This window comes from Bufo gargarizans, chromosome 5, assembly GCF_014858855.1.
Source record: "Bufo gargarizans isolate SCDJY-AF-19 chromosome 5, ASM1485885v1, whole genome shotgun sequence".
Classification (NCBI taxonomy): Eukaryota; Metazoa; Chordata; class Amphibia; order Anura; family Bufonidae; genus Bufo; species Bufo gargarizans.
This window is the reverse complement of record NC_058084.1, coordinates 311,755,542-311,778,862: the sequence shown is the minus strand read 5'-3', so window position 1 is coordinate 311,778,862 and position 23,321 is coordinate 311,755,542. Positions and strand designations below refer to the sequence as shown.

The 23,321-nt window shown below is 41.4% G+C and overlaps 1 protein-coding gene across 1 annotated transcript in view; it reads left to right on the top strand.

Moving 5' to 3' along the window:
- The window catches only part of LOC122939429, a 33,360-nt gene extending 10,583 nt beyond the window's left edge, over positions 1-22,777 (top strand). Inside the window, exon 2 of the mRNA XM_044295496.1 lies at positions 20,764-22,777. Within this exon, the coding sequence (XP_044151431.1) occupies positions 20,764-22,777 (2,014 nt within the window). The remainder of the gene's footprint in view (positions 1-20,763) is intronic.
- Positions 22,778-23,321: the final 544 nt, after the last annotated feature.

The window sequence follows — 23,321 nt, the reverse complement described above, 5'->3', positions numbered from 1 at the left end:
GGTTCGATATGCCCACTACACACTGCCACTGCCATCAGCCACCCTACAGATTTGTAACCCCCCCTCTTGTTTGGTGGGTCACCCAGATACCATCATAATATAGGATATCATAATGTGAGTCACCCATATACTGTCAAAATATAGGATATCAAAATGTTTGTATCCATGGGACCAAACCTTTTACACCATTTTTATAATAATTTTTATACAAAGATATTTATTTCATCCATATATTTATATATAAAAGATCATCATAATTTTTCTTATTTACATATTTATATTATGCTTTTATTCCTATATTATGTAATCTAAACGTGCATTTCTTTCATGTGTGAAAACATTCGATCATATCTTTTTATCTGCTTCCTATCTATTTATTTATATATTTATTTATACTGCATATATGCATTTCCCTATATTTGGGGAAACACATCTTGTTATCCCATTTTTAATCGGCCCATCTTTAACCCAATTATTTCACCAAGGCGGTCCTTTCTTATTATCCAATATTCATTTCAATATCTATCAGACCATGTGATCAGATTCACAGCGATCACTTGACCAGAGAAGATCGCTCCCAGACAGGAGCGATACAGCCAAGGGGTGCACACCCAACGCTTCCCGGCAACCAAGACACGTGATCGCATTGATTGCAATCACGTGACTGGAAGAAAACACTGCCTGGTAGCTGGCAAGCGAAGCCGGGCGGCGTCTGAGCGTTGTGACAACGGGTCAAGTGGCCGCTTACAGTGAGATCACGTGACCCCAGGAATACAGATACTCCCCCAGTCTTTGTACTACACTGGGGGTTTGTTTTTAACAATAAACCAGAGGGGCATTAGTGTGCTCCCCTTACCTGTCATGTGCTTAATTGAATTTGTGTTTTGATGTTTGTTTAACAATATGCAAATTAAGTGGCACCTGTAGACAGTACCACTCCCATTGGGCTGTCCACATGCTGTTTTTGGTGGGTTTTTTAGATGAGAAATACCTCTGTACAACCTATGTTTACCATTGAGCCCTTTTAACCTGATAAAGGGGACCTTAGCATCCCCTAAACGCGTATTTTTTACTTGGCTAAAAAATATTCAATAAAGAAGAAGATTCTTCTCCTACATTTGAGTGTCCTGGGCGGTGTTTTTGCGCCATCCTGCGGTCCTGTTATATATACATTGCAACTCCTTTGGAGAAAATTATGCCTCATCTCCTGAAGTTTATGGACGCCACGGCTGCACACCCGACTACTGGACACATAATTCCTACAAGCCTACAATAGAGTTGTGCCTATTCATAGCACAACTCTTTAAGGTGAGCCTCCATTTTGTGCTTCTATAACTGGTTCCATCTGTCTGATGCATACTACCCTATGGTGCGCTCTTCTTTTTTGCTTTTCTAGCAAGCATACGCCTAACCAAACAGTAACAAGGCTATAACGCACTGTGGTGCCCAATTAAAAAAAATAGTAAATAGAGCCTGGTTTCTAGAAGAAAAAAAAGGGGGGGAGTGATCCTCAATGCTTGAAAGAACGTAATTCAAATAAAAGAAGGCCTGTTTTTGCAGGAATCTGTAATTCGGAATTAGTATCGCTCTGTATAAGGCTGCATTTTTTGCATTTCGTGTGTCATGGTAGCAGTAAACATGCAAGTCGTGCTGCAAGCTCATTCATTCCTATGGCAGCCCTGTTACACTGCAATACTTGGGCACAGCATATTAGCGCAACCACCATGTAGGCGTACCCCTACCCCTTCACTAATAACCACAAAAGATAATAATACACGTACTAGAAGTTTTTTGCTACGGACAAACCCCAGAAATTTGCAAATACTAGGTGTGAATGTTTTATGTTAGGTTTTGCCATAGAACTTTTCTAAAATTTGACCACAGACTTTACCATTTTCACTGCAAAGTGTAAACTCTAAAGCCAGATCTTAAGCAAAACTCTGCAACATATAGAGCATTTGCTCTGGATTTTTTTACATGGACAGTGGAAATCTTCAAAACTGGTAGTGTGAAGGGAGGGAATTGACAATTTACTGTTCACCTCAGGTGGCAGCCACAGTTCCAGCAAGCACGCAGTATGTGGATGGAGAACACTACAGCTCTGTGCACTGTAGTGGCTATCCTCCATTTAAATAAAACCTTATTCACACATTGCATAAGAATTCCACAATGTCAATTTTTGCTGCAGATTTCCACTGTGGGTTTCGTTGAAATCTGTGGAAAATAAAGGGTAAAAATGCAGCGTCCCACTAACCTCGTGGGTACTACAAAGTTGTTGTACTGTACTTTATATGCCTTTTATATAGCCTGTTGTTAAGCTGCAATATGTCTTTATGCATCATCCCTGCTAACAGGTGTACTAGCATGCATTTACACTGAGCTCCCCACTAGGGGGAGATATCACCTCCTATATATATATATATATATATATATATATATAGATATATATATAGTCCAGCTCAGGCCTAGCTAGGGAGATCAGGTTTCAGAGCTAGTCCCAGTGGCAGTTGAGAGAGACCAGTTGTGTCAACTGCAGCCTGTTATTCACATCCCTCAGCCATATCTCAGCCCAGAGCTGAAGTACTTCATCTATCTAGAATATTACAGAAAGGAGACCCCCCAAAGGGTGTTTGGACACATCCTCTGAGTGCCTTAGGACCTTTGGACTCCACCGTGAAGGATATATCAGCCTTTGGCGACTTTACAAGCCTGAACCAGGATTACCTGGACCATTCCTGAACTCCACTACCAGTAAGGCTACAATCTCCTTATATAATATCTAGAGAGGGACATCTTACACCTGTCAGCAGAGGACTAGCAGCAGGTTTATCTCTGTATTGAGACTGTTTGAATGCATTGGATGAACTGTTATCAAAAGTCATCTTCAGTAAAGTTCCCTTTTGAGTTCCATCCTGCTTGCCTCAGACTCAGTTCCTCTATTAACACTATGGTAAATGGTTGTACCTCCATACAAAAGGTACTGGCATCACGACTACAAGGGACCTTGCCGCTGGCACATTAGTACAGACCATCAAGGGCACCTCCAACCACCATCTGGCCAGTGTCCCTTACACCAGAGTGTGTCCCAGAGAATCCTTGTGCCGTTCTCCTTTTCACTTATGCGAGCATGCCCAGGGACAACATAACCGTGAGTAACCAAAACTGTTTTTACCTTGGCCCACCTATTGCTCACACCGTGACCTCACACATAATTCCCCTGCAAGGTCTGGCATACCGCAAAAATGACAACAAATGTGCAGTGGAATTTGCACTGTGGAATTGTGAAAAATCTGTGGCATGTGGCTGTACCTTAACAGTGAAAAGGGGAAAATGTGTTGTTACTGGCCAATGACTGACCTCAATGGTTTACAGTGGAACACCGCTAAGGCAAGTGATTGGCTCTAGGAAGATAATAGAGAGGTGGTGCTGGATCATAGTGGGCACAGTAAACTTGGTACAGGTACTTTGATAAAATTAAAAACAGACAACTTCTAAAGGGTGGGTTTAAAAGGGTCCAAGAGTGTTAGATGGGAAGCCACAGTGTTGATTCAAAGTTGAAGAAAGAGTGGATTCAAGAAATGTTTTTGATGTGGAGGTGGTAAAGGCCTGAATGTGTGCTCTAAAGGACAGTGCAAATGTGAAGGTTATCCCAAGGCAGTAGACTCATTAGACTGGGAAAAGTATAAAGTCATTAACTGTGGTTCATAGTTCTGGTAGGGCAACCAATGAGGTAAGGGAATAACGATGAATTCTGTCCATGTGAATTTTTAGGAACTAGGAAGGGGAGAAAGCTGAAAGACCCTTTGGTCACAGTTCATAGGAAGAGATGCCTTCTGATTTCTTCTCCATCCTCCCTCATTTTTTTTCTTATTTCTATGCGGCTCCCCTCTGATCATTTTCCACTAAATCAGAAACAATGCCTAATCTATGGAACCCAAAGGGGAAAAGATAAGAACCTTTTTAATGACAAAACCATAGTGTTTTAATACAGTGGCCTGAGGGATACCATCATATGAAGCTTTATGACAATGAATGGATCCAGATTTCCTTTAATGCTAAAGAGTGGTCACCTAGAAGTGCTTGTTTCCTAGCAATGACTATGTAGACACTGGAAACTTATAGGCACATTAGAGCCGAACTGTCTAAATAAATCAGCTTAGTTATGGTGTGTAGCTGTGGATTTATAGTAGATATGTGATGCAAGAAGAAGTAGATATGTGAAGCAAAAGTGTAATTTTTCAGGTATTCCACATCTGGTGGTTTCATTCATAAACAGTCTCTGGTGAGTATGTGTACCAATCACCTTGTGATGACATGTATATTGTATTATCATTCTTTTAGACTTGTACTTAGAAGTGTAGTCTTTCATGTGTTTCATGTTCATATAGTTGTCATGCACTTTCTTCTCTAACCCTGGAGATGGTTCAAATATATAAAATATATCTGGAGACATCTGGAATGGGCAGTCTAGTACGTGGTAAATGCTAAATCATCCAGCTGCTGTCTACATTTCTCCATTTTCAATTCCAAAATTTAGCACAATAAAAAGAAGACTTTTGCTTAAGGCCCCTATCATTATAAGGGGTGTTCAACCATAAGAATTCCCTGTTACACCATTGAGCCTTTTATACACAAAGATTATCCAGACGTGCAAAAAATGGGCGCATGAACATGTCTAAACTATGCTTGATGTCTTGGCATTGTATGCAGATTTAATGTATTTTTCATGGCATTTGAAAGATACTTGTATTTGGATAAGAGCCATTTAAGAAACTTAGTGCTCAACAGCCAAGTGGTAGACTTGATTCCCAACATGCCAAGATGAATCAACTCATAAGTAAACCTTGGATAAAAAGGATTTCTAGCTGGCATTGACAAGTCCTCTCGTTACAGAGAGCCAGCATTCCTGCAGATCTCATGTGACAGGAGAACATGCACAAAGAGGGAATATTTATGTGGGAGATCCTGAGTGTGAAAGTTATGGGGACAAATTATAAAAAGACATAGAAATTCTGGTATACTATTTAATTCCAAGTTAAAAAATGTATAATACTGGGATAAATGCTTCCGTTCAGGGACCACAAACTCCAAAGTTCACACATTTTCTTAACAAAAAATACAAATTTAAGCCGAAACAATCTGCATAATTTTATGAAATGTTCAAAAATGGGTAGGCTCACCAGGTACTAACACTCCGAAGCTTGGCCTGCCCTCCACTACAAGGCCTCAAAATAAACACTAGAACATATATAATTGGCTAACGGTAAAACATCACATTTATTATTTAAAAACATGTCTCCTTATAATAAATTCAAATTTTTTTTTAAAAAAACAATAAAAACAATAAAAAAACAATGCATTGACATCTCATAAGAAATATACTACCTAATGAAATATATATGTATTAAATAAATATATAAAAATGAAATAATCGGTCTTGGTCCCTTTTGATCTTATCACATGCAGAGCTGAAGCATGTGTAGTTAGAAATTGATGGCTTTGCTGTCTGGAACCTTAATCTCCTTGATTAGTATCTCATATTTATTATTTTCCTTCAATAGTGCAGTTCACACATTATTAGTAATGTTATATATTCATACAGTATATTGTTATGCTCAATCATATTGTATAATCCTCTTCGTTGCACTGTGTTGTCCTCAGTTAAACAGATGGTGTATATTAAATGCTGCGTTACTGCAGTGGTACCACAATATTATTATATATCATACTGTTCAGTAATAGATGGTATCAGAATGGTCCATGTTGAGCAATATACTGTACATCATATGCTCGTTCCTGTTTGATATATGTCTTTCAATACACTTTAATCGCTTGATAATCACTATCTCTTACTGGGATCCTTCAAGAGGCTCACATACAGGTGCATCTCAATAAATTAGAATATCATTGAAAAGTTAATTTATTTCAGTTATTCGATAAAAAAAAAGGGAAACTCATATATTATATAGATTCAAGAGTGGTCTATTTCAAGCATTTATTTCTTTTAATGTTGATGATTATGGCTTGCAGCTAATTAAAACCCAAAGGTTGGTATCTCAGAAAATCAGAATATTATATAAAACCAATTAAAAAAAAGATTTTTAATACAGAAATGTTGGCCTACCTAAAAGTATGTATGGCATATCCAATCAATACTTGGTTGGGGGTCCTTTTGCATGAAAAGCTACATCAATGTGAGGTGGCAGGGAGGCGATCAGCCTGGTGTTATGGAAGCCCAGCTTGCTTTGGAAGACCAAAATGGTTTATGCTGAATGTCAGACGGCACACTGTGTGAACGTGTATGAAGACAGAACAGGCGGACGCCCTTCCCCCAGGGCCCTCTATATCGCGTCCCAGGTTTGGTAGGAATGCCTAAATGTAAATCCTACCTGGATACGGCTGGACGCCAGGCTTTGGCTTCGAAGCAAGGAAGAGGGGGGATAATTGAGGAATTTGAAGAAATAACTTGAGTCCAGAGCTTGAGATGAAGTTTTACTTGAATAAACGTTTCTCCAAACAGTTCCAGGCTTTGTCTTGGTTCCAGCAGGCTTTAGCATTAAACTGGCAGGCAAACTCAACTCTGCTATATCTTTCTCTCACTCTGCTGTACTGACAAGCTAACTTGGTGTCTTTGTTTCCTCTTTATGCTGCACTTCACTCTTGTAGTCGGACTTATGTTCGGCCAAAAAGTAGGTTAGAATCCTGGCAGCTCCAACATGCAGTCTCAACCAAAACAAACCAGAACTGCCCCACCTCCTTCTGGTAGCAAGAAGGACTGACCCACTTCTTCCCAAGGGGGGGGGGGAGAATGGAATGGTAAGTTCCATTCTCCCTAACGATAGCTCTGCCATTTTCGCTGCCACCTGCTGGTGAACCAAGCACATTATATGTAATAAACAGTTACATAACAAAATTTTGAATGCACATTGTGGAGGACCTGGAAAGACATGCATAAGATTACATTATATTAGCCCATTAGAGATAGTAGCAGGGTGCAGTAGTGGTAAAACCACTGGGGTGTTACATTCTTCCTTACTTATCCCCTTCATGACCCAGAGATTTTCCATTTTTGTGTTTTAGTTTTTCACTCCCCGCCTTCCTATAGTCCTATTTTTTTTATTTTTCTCTTCACATAGCCCTATGAGGGCATATTTTTTGCGGGACAAGTTGTACTTTACAATGGCACTATTTACAGTTGCATACCAGGTATAGGAAGCGGATTTTCTTTTCCAAATGGGGTAAAATTACACAATTTTTAATGACTTCTGGCTCGATTTATGACAGACACGGGCAATCAAAAAACTAGTTTCTACATTTATATTTCTTGATAATTTGCACAATTTTTAAATGTAATTTTGTAGTACATAAATTCTGATCCTTTTTCTTTTTTTTACAAACTGTTTTTATTTTCATTTTCATCATATAAAAAGTTCCAGAAAGCAAAAAAAAACACAAAAGAAAGTACAGATAACATAAGCATCGACAGATTCAGGAGCGTTCACAGGCATTTGATGCCTTATTCCTATCGAGAATCTATCCCTATCTTTATTCTGTTTCTTTTCTCATATCAACAATTGCGAAAAACGCAATTCTTAGTAACATAGTATATAAGGCTGAAAAAAAAGACATTTGTCCATCCAGTTCAGCCTGTTATCCTGCAAGTTGATTCAGACAAAGGCAAAAAAAAAAACTGTGAGGTACAAGCCAATTTTCCCCACTTAAGGGGGGAAAAAATTCCTTCCCGACTCCAATCAGGCAATCAGAATAACTCCCTGGATCAACGACCCCTCTCTAGTAGCTATAGCCTGTAATATTATTACACTCCAGAAATACATCCAGGCCCCTCTTTTCTTTTTTGTACTCACCATCACCACCTCCTCAGGCAGAGAGTTCCATAGTATCACTGCTCTTACCGTAAATAATACTTTTCTATGTTTCTGTAAAAACCTTCTTTCCTCCAGACGCAGAGGGTGTCCCCTCGTCACAGTCCTGGGGATAAATAGATGATGGGAGAGATCTCTGTACGTTCCCCTGATATATTTATACATAGTAATTAGAACTCCCCTCAGTCGTCTTTTTTTAAAATTGAATAACCCTAATGTTGATAATCTTTCAGGGTACTGTAGTTGCCCCATTCCAGTTATTACTTTAGTTGCCCCCCTTTGAACCCTCTCCAGCTCTGCTATGTCTTCCTTCTTCACAGGAGCCCAGAAATGTATACAGTACTCCATGTGTGGTCTGACTAGTGATTTGTAAAGTGGTAGGACTATGTTCTCATCACGGGCATCTATGCCCCTTTTGATGCAACCCATTATCTTATTGGCCTTGGCAGCAGTTGGCAACACTGGTTTTACTGCTTAGTTTGCTGTTTCTAAAAATTTCTAGGTTCTTTTCCATGTCAATGTTAACGAGTGTTTTACCATTTAGTATGTACGGGTGATTTGCATTATTCCTTCCCATGTGCATAACCTTACATTTGTCAGTTTAAACCTCATCTGCCACTTCTCTGCCCAAGCCTCTAATCTATCCAAATCCATCTGTAGCTGGATATTGTCCTGTTCAGTGTTAATTACTTTACACAGTTTAGTGTCATCTGCAAAAATTTATATTTTACTGTGCAAGCCTTCTACAAGATCATTAATAAATATATTGAAGAGAATAGGGCCCAATACTGACCCCTGAGGTACTCCACTAGTGACAGTGACCCAGTCTGAGTGTGTACCATTAATAACCAACCTCTTTTTTCTATCATTGAGCCAGTTACTTACCCAAATGCAGATGTTTTCTCCAAGTCTGAGCATTCTAATTTTATATACTAACCTTTTATGTGGTACAGTGTCAAATGCTTTGGAGAAGTCCAGGTATACGACATCCATTGATTCGCCGCTGTCCAGTCTAGAACTTACCTCCTCATAGAAACTGATTAAATTAGTTTGACATGACCGATCCCTCATGAAGCCATACTGATATGATGCTATTTGCTTGTTTTCATTGAGATCCTCCAAGATAGTATGTCTTAGAAAACCTTCAAACGGTTTACTCACAACAGATTTTAAACTTACAGCCCTATAGTTTCTGGGGTCTGTTTTTGCACCCTTTTTGAATATTGGCCCCACATTTGCTATGCGCAAATCCTTTGGAATACTCCCTGTCAGTATAGGGTCTGTAAATATCAGAAATAAGGGTCTGGCTATGACATTACTTAATTCTCTTAGGATACGGGGGTGTATGCCATCTGGTCCTGGCGATTTGTCTATTTTAATCTTTTTAAGTCGCTGTTGTACTTCTTCCTGGGTCAGACAGGGTACTTTTATTGGGGAATTTACTTTTACATTCTGCATTTCCTCTGACAGTTTATTTTCCTCAGTGAATACAGTGGAGAAAAAAATATTTAATAGCTTTGCTTTCTCCTTGTGGCTCTCTGCAACTTCCCCCTCATTGCTCTGTAGAGGGCCGACACCTTCCGATTTATACTTTTTACCATTTATATAATTGAAGAACATTTTAGGGTTAGTTTTGCTCTCTTTGGCAATTAATCTCTCAGTCTCTAGTTTGATGGCTTTTATTTGTTTTTTTACATATTCTATGTTTTACCTTATAGTTTTTCAGTGCTTCCTCACTACCCTCCTGTTTTAGTGATTTAAATGCTTTCTTTTTGTCATTTATTGCCTTCTTTACAGTTCTGTTTATCCACATTGGTTTCTTCTTGTTCCTTAACCTTTTATTCCCATAAGGTATGTACCTCTCACAATGAGATTTTAGGATGTTTTTAAAAATATCCCATTTTGTGGCGGTATTTTTTATTTTTGAGGACTTTGTCCCAGTTAGTTACACCTTTGGCCACTCTTAGTTGGCTAAATTTAGCTTTTTTGAAGTTTGGTATTTTTGAAGGATAATTGGAAGGTTATTACTTTATGGTCACTATTTCCAAGGTGTCCCCCAACCTGCACTCCCCCAACCTGCACATGTTCTGTCAGGCCGTCCCTCTAGTCGGGTTCTGAACCAGTTGGGAAAGGTAATTGTCTTTGGTTATTGCCAAGAACCTGTTTCCTTTATGACATGTACAGCTTTCAGTTTCCCAGTCTATATCTGGGTAGTTGAAGTCCCCCATAATAACCACCTCATTATGATTTGCTGCCTTGTCTATCTTGTATATTAGTAGATTTTCTGTGGACTCTGGTATATTAGGTGGTTTATAATGAACTCCTATTAGTAATTTATTATTGTTTTTGCCTCCTTGTATTTCTACCCACAGTGACTCCACATGTTCATGTCCCTCACTTATATCTTCTCGGACTGTGGGCTTTAGACAGGACTTTACATAAAGGCAGACCCCTCCCCCTCTCCGGTTTTGACGATCCTTTCTAAACAGACTGTAACCTTGTACATTAACTGCCCAGTCATAGTTATCATCCAGCCATGTCTCAGTTATTCCCACTATGTCATAGTCTTCCTCACACATCCCTAATTTCAGTTCCCCAGTTTTATTAGTCAGGCTTCTGGCATTAGTATACATACAATTTAGAGGTTTATGTATATTTTTTACCCTACACCTTTCTTTCTGAACTGTTCTAGTCCTTCCTTCCATTCCTCCCCCAGTCCCTCTACCTTGCCCCAGGTCTCTATCGGCACTATCTTCTCCTCCTATAATGTAATTACCCTCCCCAATCCCTAGTTTAAACACTCCTCCAACCTTCTAGCCATCTTTCCCCCCAACACAGCTGCCCCTTCTCCATTGAGATGCAGCCCATCCCTACGATAGATGATGTAGCTGACAGAGAAGTTGGCCCAGTTCTCCAGGAACCCAAACCCCTTCTTCCTACACCAGTTTTTTGTTAACCTCCCTAATCTCCAGCTGCCTTTCTTGTGTGGCTCGTGGGACAGGCAGTATTTCAGAAAACACTACCTTTGAGGTCCTTGCCTTAAGCTTTTGACCTAAATCCCTAAAATAATTTTTCAGGACTCTCCACCTTCCTCTAACTTTATCATTGGTTTTGACATGGACCATGACCGCTGGATCTTCTCCAACCTCTCCTAGTAATCTGTCAACCCGATCCGCGATGTGTTGAACTCAAGCGCCAGGAAGACAACACACTGTTCAGCGATCCCGGTCTTTGTGACAGATTGCCCTTTCTGTACCCCTAATAATAGAGTCTCCCACTACCAGCACCTGTCTTCCCTGCCCTGCTCTCCTAGTCTCCTCCTTACTGGAGCTGACAGTCCCCTGACTGGCAGAGGAAATGTCCGGCTGCAGCAGTGCTGTCCCTGAATCGACATCCCCCTCATCTGCCAACCGTGCAAACTTGTTGGGGTGTGACAGATTAGGGCTAGCCTCCCTGGCACTCTTCCCTCTACCCCGCTTTCTAACTGTTATCTAGCTAGCTACCTCACTTTCCTCAGCCTCCTCGCTATCAGACTCCCCCTCAACTACCCCATAGAGTGCTTGCTCAGTGAGCAGCAAACTCTTTTCCAAATTGTTAATGCCTCTCAGTGTTGAAACTCGCCCATTTAGATACTCAATTTGTGATTCCAAACTGGTAATTTGCTCACATTTTGAGCAATGATATACACCCTCGAACGGCTGTTCTAGGACTGCATACATCAGACAAGATGTGCACTAGACTGCGCTGTCAATAATGGAGTACATACTAGATGGGGATTACACAAAGAAAGCGAAAAATACAATATAATGCAGTAATAAGAAACTGTTTTACTGCAGTCCCCCACTGAAGTCACTGAATCTGAAGTCACTTAATCTAAAGTCGCACACTTATACAAACAGACACTTAAATCAAATACGTGAGGCGCAAACTTGCGTTATATGCCTGCTTATATATATGGAGTTCTTAAAACCACCATGTTTTGTTTCCTCTGGATTCAAAGTTGTTGTTTTTTACACTGTACACTATACGGTAAAATTGGCCTGTTATCTTCATTCTACAGGTCAGTACGGTTACAACGATACAACACTTGTATAATTTTTCTTGCATTTTAATACTGAATTTTTTTTTAAAACCTTTGAGGGAAAAAAAATAACATTTTTTTTATAACAATATTCTGACCCCTATAACATTTTTGTAGTTATGTGTACGGGGCTGTGTAAGGGCTAATTTTTTGCGGGATGATCTTTTCTTTTCATTGATACCAATTTAAAGTGTGTGTGACTTTTTGATCACTTTTTATAAAAAAATGATTGCGTAGTTTAAGTGACAAAAATTGCAAATTGGCAGTTTTTATTTTTTTTCCCGTTACGCCATTTGCTGTATGCTCTGAATATTGTCATATTTTTATAGTATGGGCATTTTCACACATGGCGATGCATATAAAGTTTATTATTTTTATTGGTTAAGTATTTTTTTTACTTTTTTATAACTTTTTTTAAGTCACCTTGGGTGACAATAATTGGCAATAATTACATTGCTGATTGTGTTCTTTGATTGCTAAATAGCCATCATTGAACACTTAATTTACACTATACCAATACAATGCTGCCACCTAGTGACCTGTATTTTTATATTCCTGAAATAGACACCAAAGCCTGCTTGAGGATTCAGTGTATTTCAGCTATGTAACAGTTTCCCCGATCTCAGTCGGTGAACGCTGTTACCGGAGCGGAAGCGAGTGACTTTGGCTTTCGGACTGATCAGATCCCATGGTCACATTTGACCATGGCATCTGAAGGGTAATATGTAGGCCATCAGCCTTATAACTGATCTATTACATGTGCCGCGGTTCTCTGCTATTTAAAATAGCAGAAACCCCATGGCTATGGCGCCCGCAGAATGCGCAAGTGGGTGCCATGTTTGGGGACCGGACTTACCCGTACATATATACGGCGGTGGTCTTTAAGGGGTTAAAACCAAGCTGCCCTCGGCTTGTGCTTAGTGTATGCTTTAAGGGGGCCCAAGGAAAGTTAGAGTGCTGCTTTAGACTATATACTATTACTGACTGATTTAGCAACAACTACCACTAGGTCTCTGCCCGTATGAGTAGGGTATCTATTTACTGTTTCCCTCTCGGTATAAACCATAGAACCAAAGAGTCTGCACCAACCGATCATTCCTGACTTTCTTTTGTGTGTACTGGATCCTAGTACCAAAGAAAGCGTGGGGGTGTCTTCACTCTGTAATCCCACCACTATGCAATGAAAGACTGCTAATAGAAGGGTGGCTTCATCCTGTATTCCCTTCCAAGCACCCAGGTCAAAATAAAGCTTTTCACACGATCACCTTGATGACTAAACTGGTAGCTTCACATTCTTTCTAAGAAGATTTTTTTAGTATTGTGGTTACACTTTAGAGATGTTGAGACTGCTTGCGACTCTACCACTTGGTCCTCCCTGTGTAGCAACAGCACATGAACCCAAAGACACAGGACATACTGGCTGCTTCCCAAGTCTGTGGAGAGAAAAAGTTAAGGGCATATGCAAATCCGACAAAATATAATACCTATGCTTTCTAAGCTAACACAAGGTAATATAAGAACCATTAGTATTGACGTCCTCACAGGCAGTCCATATGAGAAAAAAAGCAAGGATGCTAACTATCTAGCTAACGGTATAAAGTTCAAAGTCGATACAAAAAGTGCATACATCACATTGTTGTACCCATAAAAGAGTCCTTACAATGGGAAAAATACTTGAACGTTGCAAAAACTTTAATACTTTGGTGTAAAAATGTCACAGTAGAGGTTACAAAGAGCTCAGGTAAACGTTTGAGTCCATTCTTTGGGTACTGGCTTGTAACGTTGCAAAACTGGAACACATAGTGCAAAAAGAAAAATCTATTGTAATCCATATAAGGTAGTAGAACTGGTATTTGTAATTCACATGAGGTGGTAGGTAATCCCCACAGTGGATAGTTTTCCTCACAGTACTAGGTCACTTACAGAGGGGCTGGGAGTTTTCCTACTGGGTCCCATATTTGAGAGCGCAAAAGTTCTTCTTTAAGCTGTGTGACATCCTCATCGCTGTCATGGCTAGCTGTGGTGTTCTCTGCAGCTGCAACTCCAGCAGAAACTTAATCTGCAATGTCTTGGTGGCCTTCTGTGAAACTGCAGAATCACCCTCTTCTGGAGGATCTTCTGTAAGACTTGTCTTTTTCCTGGTAGGTGACCGATTCTCCGGACAACAGTAAAGGTTGGACCCTTGGTCTTTCATAGCTAGGAGCTCTGGATTCGGTGGTCGTTCCAAAGTGCATAGAGCAGTATCAGTGGATTTCTCCTTTTTCCCGTGCACATGAGGGCGATGCTCCCATTTGGTGAGCTCAGGTGGTGCTTTGGAGGCTCAGGGGCAACAGGAGTAACTATGGTGGCACTGATCACCTGTAGACTTTGCAGAAGCACTAGTGCTGCAGGGTTATCACCTTACCGAATTGAGTCTCCTGGGGGTAGGAGTGCAAACGACCGGCACCAGGACTTGATTCGGTGGCTGGTGGATTCAATACAGAAGACAGTTCTGTGGTCTCCCATCCTCCAAGGTATTCACACTGGATTAAATCTTCAACAGGGTACACATTAGGTGGATAAAATAACATACCACTCAGACTTCCACACATCTTAACCAGGGGTAGAGTCTAGAATTCTAGATGAATTAGTCTCTTCCCTCTCTAGGGCCGGATTTTGCAGTCAAACATAGCTCTTGGTAGCCTGTACCAGACTAGCGGGGTCAGTGTCAGCTAAAATGCAATTTAAGTGCACGTTGCTATGGGTAACGGCAGCAGAATTGGTGCGTTGCTCCTTTAAGAGTCGCTGTGTAACATCCCAGAGTGGTGTTACAACTACTGCACCTTGCTACTGTCTTTAATAGTCTAACCTCATGTCATTTTATGCATTCTGTTCCAGGTTCACCACACTGTACATTTCTGATGTTTGCAACTGTTTATATGTAATGTGCCTGGTTCACCAGCAGGTGGCAACAAACACGGCAAAGCTATTCTAGATAAAGTGGAACCTTCTATTCTATTCTAAACCCTCCTCTGTGTAGAGATGGGCTAGTCCCACTTCCTGAAGGAAGGGTGGGCACCAGTTTCTAGTTAGTCTAGCTTACCCCCTGCTAGGGGAAGGTGTGCAGGACATGTCTCTGCTGGATGTGTCCAAGTCAGCCAGAGCACCCTAAGCTCTGCTGGCAATGGAGGCCAAAGCTTAGAGCCTCAGGAGCCAGGAGAAAAGTTCCCTGGCCTAATCTAGAGACAGACCATACAAAGAGAAGTGCAGGATGCAAAAAAAGCAAAGTCATACAGTCAGCCTGTCAGTACAGCAGAGCCAGAGAGAAACAGATATAGCAGAGTTGAGTTTGCCTGCCAGTTTCATGCTAAATCCTGCTGGGACCAAGACAAAGTCTGCAAACCGTTTTGGAGAACGTTTATACAAAGTAAAGCTGCTGTTCAACTACATACAAGGTCTAGACTCAATCTCTCCTTTAAATCCCTCAATTATTCTCCCTATTTATTGCTTTAGAACCAAAGCCTGGGTTCCAGCCGTATCTAGGTAGGAGCACCGTGACACACATAAAGGGACATTTTAGGCTGCACTATACTACTCGGCATTCCTACATCTGGGACGTGGTTTTATATAGAGGGCCCTAGGGAGAGGCGCCCGTTGCAGCTGCAACTGCTCAATTTTGGGGAGTATGATGCTCTGGCAGGCAGATTATAGCCCCTAACAGTCACTAGCAAGGTTATTTTCCCCAGCAGTACTCACTCAAACCTCCAGACCTCAGACCTCTGGTTCTCAGGATCCAGGGAAGAAGGAACTGCATTTTCCCTTTTCCAAAATGGCCGCCGCTTCTACTTCCTGTTAGGGGTACAGTTGGTTTCTCTGTCCTCCTGGGAACTTGTACTGAGCACTTTAGTTCCTTCTACTGTAAGAATGTTTCCTCTGTGGAGGCGGGCTGTTTGGTTCCCTCCCCTCTGCTGGGTGGATGTCTTCCTCTCAACACAGGATGCCCAAAGCCAAGATGGCCTATTAACCCCTGTTTTGCCACAGGGCTGCAACTGATGCAGATTCATACTCTCCAGAAGCAAGTAGATGCTATAAAGTCTCTTGTGGGGGTTTACAAATAGAGGGGGCCTTCCAGGGGCAAACGTAGATCCTGTTTCGTAATGCCAAAATTGCAACAGACGGCCTCCCACCAGGGCCCTCTATATTGCGTCCCAGGTTTGTTAGGAATGTCTCTTTATGTGTGTCATGATGCTCCTACCTGAATATGGCTGGACCCCAGGCTTTGGCTCCGAAGCAAAAAATAGGGGGAATAATTAAGGGATTTAAAGAAATAACTTGAGTCCATGCCTTGAGATGGAGTTCAATGGTGGCTTTACTTGAATAAACGTTTCTCCAAACATTTTCACGCTTTGTCTTGGTTCCAGCAGGCTTTAGCATTAAACTGGCAGGCAAACTCAACTCTGCTATATCTTTCTCTCACTCTGCTGTACTGACAAGGTAACTTGGTGTCTTTGTTTCCTCTTTATGCTGCACTTCACTCTTGTAGTCAGACAAGTTCAGCCAAAAAGTAGGTTAAAATCCTGGCAGCTCCAACATGGAATCACAACCAGAACAAACCAGAACTGCCCCCACCTCCTTCTGGTAGCAAGCAGGACTGGTCCACTTCTTACTAAAGGGGGGAGAATGGAATGGTAAGTTCCATTTCTCTAAGGATAACTCTGCCATTTTTGCTGCCACCTGCTGGTGATCCAAGCACATTATATGTAATAAACAGTTACATAACAAGATTATGAATGCACATTGTGGAGGACCTGGAAAGACATGCATAGGATGACATTATATTAGCCCATTAGAGATAGTAGCAGGGTGCAATAGTGGTAACACCACTGGGGTGTTACATATGTACATTCCATTTGGTTGTCTTGTGGACAAGGGGGACTGAGGGTCGATTTAGAAGGTAAAACAAGAGCTGTAACTGGATATGGAAGGTGAGTAGAGGACCTAAAGCCTTGAATATGAAGGCAGGTCCAAAATAAGTAAGGGAGAGCCCCCTCCCCATGAGCAACACCTCCAGCACAGATACTGTAGATCAGGATTTAGCTTTTGAAGCAAAGATGGAGTATGATACCAAAACATTAACAGTTTGTATGGATTCTCTTTATAAGTAACACATAATGAAGTTTTAGCTGCCTTCCACAAAATAAGATTCCACGTGCCTGGAAGAAGCAGTATGCCAAGGAAGGACTTCCACCTATCAAAGACAAGACATCATCAGGGAGCACTTCAACATGAGGTAGAATTTTCCAAGATATATATGCCACACATCCCTTGTCAACCGCATAGGGTCTAGTAACCTAGCATCAATACGAGAGTACAAAGTGCACCATAGAAGTAAATTGGGATGAACCAGCGTGATCCACAATTTCTCCATTCCATTCATCTACTACAGGCAAACAGATTAGACCATGACAGAATATGACGCAAGTAGGCAGCCCAGTAATACTTGTCAGGAATTGCAGTCTTGCCATTATGTTTGCTGGCAAGCAAAATACTCTTGGAGATTCTATGCTTCTAATGTGACTAAAGTTTAAAATGGAAGCCTGGAGGATCTAAGCTGTCTCAAAAAGACTGGGACAGCAATTCTACCCATAAGGGACATGAGGAATGTGTTCCACCAACTGAGCAAAAGTCTGATCTTCTCAAACAATCTCGGGAAAATATAAGCATATAACATGTTGTAGGACTGTGTCAAAAAGACACTTACATTTTTAAAGGGAACCTGTCATGTGGATATTTGATTATAATCTAACTAATTATATACAATCATTAACTACTAAAAAGTACCTTAGATGTATTCACTTACTGGTGTGACAGATGGTTACCTCATAATATACACACAAAGATGCCGCATGCTAATGAGCTGATTTGAGTCCACCGTGATGTCATTGAGTCCAGCGTATATTTAATTCAGAGCTATAGCCACTCCCCTGCCCACCTGCTGCTCATTCATATGGAAAATAACTGTCATTCAGCAGCAGGTGGGTAGGGAGAGTCAGGAGCTCATAAATATTCATGACTCATCACTATCAGCTGGAGCTTTTCAATACAAGACGTTGGCAGATTGACTGGGTCAATTAAACAAAGTGACCCAGCATTTTGCTAAGAGACTCAATCACTTATTTATGTTGCCCTTAGTTAGGACACCATAAAACTGGTGACAGGTTCCCTTTAAGGGTAGATTTTTGCCAATGGTATGGATATTTGGTTTTATAGAGGTCCAAGAGCAATTGTTCAATGTTGAGCAAAAAAATTGAGGGAAGGCAGAACTCATGTTGCAAAAAAGAAAAAGTGAAGCCTTTATTCCATGAAAAGCAATCCAGTAAATGCTATGTTTCCGCTGGAAGTTATAGCATTTTCAACCATTCATTCAGTAAGCATTATCAGCTTAAATAGACCAGGTGAGTGATGTCATAATTGCGACCCAAGAAGTGAAATTCCTAACACAAAAAGGAACAAGAAGGCAGTACAAAATTATATTAACTGCTCACAGAGGCTGGGCGGCGCAAGTCTCTGCACCCTAAGGCAGCCGCTTGGTCTGACTTATTATAGCGCCGGGCCTGTATATCATATACCATATTCATGGAAAGACAAAAGTAATAAAACCATTTTGTTACAATATTCAGTGAATAACATTGCATGTTGTCAGTAGGCAGTATGGTGCATGTCTGTCTGTAGGGTTAAAGGTGTCACCTAATGTGAGGGATACCACACCTCGTGACCGCTTGACGTCAACTACATTGAGCTCATGAGATACGGTATGGTCTTTGGTTACCAAGGCGTGACGTTATGCCCTCCTGGAGGAGCGAGTGCGGTCAGTCTTGGTACAGTTTTCACAGACTCCTCCTGTCCACACGGGCACAGAGAGGCAACAAGCTGAGAGAGCCTTTGCACTGCTCCAGTGAAACAGCGCGTTATCAGCCCGGGAAGATTGCCACTAGTTTCTTGTTTGATATAAGCCAAGTCCGCTAACGGGATTATATAGGGTATGAAACCAACCCGCAGTAGCGTATAACTAGGCCGAAACACGGACGTGGGTAATCGTGATTGAGATACCAGAACAGCACAAGATTAAAATATATATTTAATTGCCTTAAGAGCTCACTAGAAATACAGTCCTAATCAAAAGTTTAAGACCATTGAAAAATGGCAAAAAATCAACATGCAACAAGAAGAAATGGGAGTGAGACAAAACATTTTTTGAGCATTCAATTTAATGAAAACAACGAATAAACTGAAACAGGCGGTTTTTCAGCTGATCAAAAGTTTGGGACCACACCTCAAAAAAAATAAAATAAACCCCCCCCAAAACAGAAATCCAACTTCCAAACATGAACTCAGTAATGAGTAGCTCTGCCATTATTGTTGATCACTTCAAAAATTTGTTTCTGCATGCTTGATGCAATCGTTTCCATGAGGTGAGTGGGAACATTTCTCCAAGTGGTGAAGACGGCCGCACGAAGGCCATCTACTGTCTGGAACTGTTGTCCATTTTTGTAAACTTCCCTTTCCATCCATCCCCAAAGGTTCTCAATTGGATTTAGATCAGGGGAACACGCAGGATGGGCCAAAAGAGTGATGTTATTCTCCTGGAAGAAGTCCCTTGTCCTGCGGGCATTGTGTACTGTAGCGTTGTCCTGTTGAAAAACCGAGTCGTTACCACACAGACGAGGGCCCTCAGTCATGAGGAATGCTCTCTGCAACATCTGGACATAGCCAGCGGCCGTTTGACGCCCCTGCACTTCCTGAAGCTCCATTGTTCCACTGAATGAAAAAGCACCCCAGACCATTATGGCGCCCCCTCCACTGTGGCACATAGAAAACATCTCAGGTGGGATCTGCTTGTCATGCCAGTAATGTTGGAAACCACCAGGACCATCAAGGTTAAATTTTTTCTCATCAGAGAATAAAACTTTCTTCCACCTTTGAATGTCCCATGTTTGGTGCTCTCTTGCAAAGTCCAAACAAGCAGTTCTGTGGCGTTCAAGGAGACGAGGTCTTTGAAAACGTTTTTTGTTTTTGAAGCCCTTCAGTCTCACATGCCGTCTGATGGTTATGGGGCTGCAGTCAGCACCAGTAAGCGCCTTAATTTGGGTCGAGGATCGTCCAGTGTCTTGACGGACAGCCAATTGGATCCTCCGGCTCAGTGCTGGTGAAATTTTTTGGGGTCTTCCACTTGACTTTTTTGTTCCATAACCCTCAGGATCATTTAAGAAATTCCAAATGACTGTCTTACTGCATCCCACCTGAGCAGCGATGGCACGCTGTGAGAGACCCTGCTTATGCAGTTCAACAACCCGACCACGTTCAAAAAAGGGAGAGTTTTTTTGCCTTTGCCATCACAGCGTGTGACTACCTGACAGAAAATGACAATGAATCCACATATCTGTAAAGAATAAATCAAGGCAACTGGATGTACTGTAGATTTCTTGAAAATGTTTCACTCGTTCTTCCAACGAGCGTTCTCAATTCTGAGTGACTGTACAAAAATTCTGGGAATAAATATGTAACTGAATCCACATCTGGTAATTATACCCAGCATTGGGTCAAAGGTGTTGATTCCATGATCCTAATTGGAGTCAGTAGGTGATAAAGACTTCCCAGAAAAAGGTGTCAAGACAGCATTGTATGTGGCAGACAATAGATGTTTAACCCCCCCACCTCTATTCAAGCTTGGCTGATTTCACAGTACATGCACAGCTAGCTCACCACACTAAGAGCGCAGAAGAAAAAGTTCTGCATTTTGTTATCTCGAACTGCAAACAGCCATACCAGTGAGGAACTGACATGGAGGCGAAAGGAGGAAACAAGGACAGTGCAAAACAAAGAGAAATGGGTGCAGAATCTTCTCACCCAGCCTAAGATGGATGTCCTTGCGAAAGGGTTGAATTTCGCAATCACACCAAGAACCATACCAATAGTTGATATTATTTCAGCCACTGAAGCCTCAATCCACAGCAACAAAGTACCCCATGGTGAGGATGAACAACTTCGCCTTAAAGTGTCTGCAGCTCTAGCCAGTGCCAAACCACCTCCTTCAAACTTGACTAGAGAAGAAAGGAAGGCGGTTACATCCCTGAAGAAAGACACAAACATCACCATCCTGCCTGCGGATAAAGGAAGATGCACGGTTGTACTTAATACGTCTGACTATGATGCCAAGGTGACCTCACTCCTGGATGATAACAACACATATGAGGCCCTAAGACGAGACCCAACCAGTGGCTACAAGAAGAAGGTTATAGAACTACTACAACAACTAGAAAAGGACAAAATCATTGATCGGGCCATGTATCATCGCCTCTACCCTGGGGAAGCCCCTCCATGTATTTATGGACTTCCTAATATACATAAGGACGGGACCCCTCTCAGGCCAATTGTCAGCAGAATCAACTCTGTGACCTACAATGTGGCCAAATACTTAGCCAGAATCTTGGTTGAAAACACACAACATCACATACAGAACTCTCAAGATTTCACCACCAAAATCCAGAACTTGGTATTGGGCACAGAAGAAACAATGGTCTCCTATGATGTTACATCCCTCTTCACCTGCATACCCACTACAGAGGCAATTGAAACAGTCAGGAAACAGTTGCTACTAGACAACACCTTAGGCTGCAGAACAGAACTTAGCCCAGACCAAGTGTGTGCCTTACTGGACCTTTGTCTGAGTACCACCTACTTCAAGTATAAGGACAAGTTCTACAAGCAAAAACATGGCTGTGCTATGGGATCGCCAGTCTCGCCTATTGTAGCGAACCTGTATATTGAGGAAGTAGAAAGGAAAGCCCTGACCACTTTCAAGGGAATTACACAGAGTCATTGGTTCAGATATGTGGATGACACTTGGGTTAAAATTCATAAACAAGAGTTACAGGCTTTCACCGACCACATCAACTCAGTGGATCATAACATCAATTTCACGCGGGAAGATATGCAGAACAACAAACTGGCGTTTCTGGACTGTCTTATAACAGTGGAAGAGGGAAGGAAGCTGGGAATAGAGGTCTATCGAAAACCAACACACACAGACCAGTACCTGCTATTTGATTCCCACCATCTTCTAGACCACAAACTGGGAGTCATCCAGACTCTACACCACCGGGCAGAGAAAATCCCCACCAGCACAGAGGCCAAGGCGAAGGAACTCAAACACCTCAGAGGGGCACTTAAAACTTGTGAGTATGCAGTTTGGGCCTTTGTCAAAACAGAAGGAAGGAGAAGAAAGAGCACCAAGACTACCAGTGAGGGCGAGAAGCATGACAAACGTAAGAATATGGTTATCCCATATGTAGCTGGGCTGTCTGAGAAACTAAAAAGGATTTTTAATAAACATCACATTCCTGTTTGCTTTAAAACCAGCAACACACTGAGGCAACAACTGGTTCACCCCAAAGACCCAACGCCTAAACACAAGATGGACAACATTGTGTACGCAGTCCAGTGCAATGAGGAATGCTCAGAACTGTATATCGGCGAAACAAAACAACTACATCAGCGTATGGCTCAGCATAGAAGAGCCAAAACCTCTGGTCAAGATTCAGCCGTGCACTTACATCTGAAAGGAACAGGTCACACCTTTGAAGACAGTCAAGTACGTGTTTTGGATAAGGAGGCCGATTGGTACAAACGAGGCGTGAAGGAGGCCAGCTACGTAAAAATGGAGAAGCCAAGCTTGAATAGAGGTGGGGGGGTTAGACATCTATTGTCTGCCACATACAATGCTGTCTTGACACCTTTTTCTGTGAAGTCTTTATCAACTACTGACTCCAATTAGGATAATGGAATCAACACCTTTGACCCAATGCTGGGTATAATTACCAGATGTGGATTCAGTTACATATTTATTCCCAGAATTTTTGTACAGTCACTCAGAATTGAGAAAGCTCATTGGAAGAACGAGTGAAACGTTTTCAAGAAATCTACAGTATGTCCAGTTGCCTTGATTTATTCTTTACAGATATATACCATGACCTGAATAAATGAGAACCTTCACAGACACAATGAATCCACATCTTTGCACAGATTTGGTCTTTTAAAGGCATGTGGTCCTAAAATTTGGATCAGCTGAAAAACAGCCGTTTAATCGTTATTTTCAATTAATTGAATGCTCAAAAAATGTTTTGTCTGACTCTCATTTCTTCTAGTTGCATGTTGAAGCTCTACTTGGAACCTTGTTAAGATCCAACAATGTGAAATATGTTTTTTTGCCATTTTTCAAGTGGTCTTAAACTTTTGATCAGGACTGTAACACTATACACACATACAATATATACAGTGGTCTGAGGTTACAAATACAGGTAGTATGGTACATACAAGAT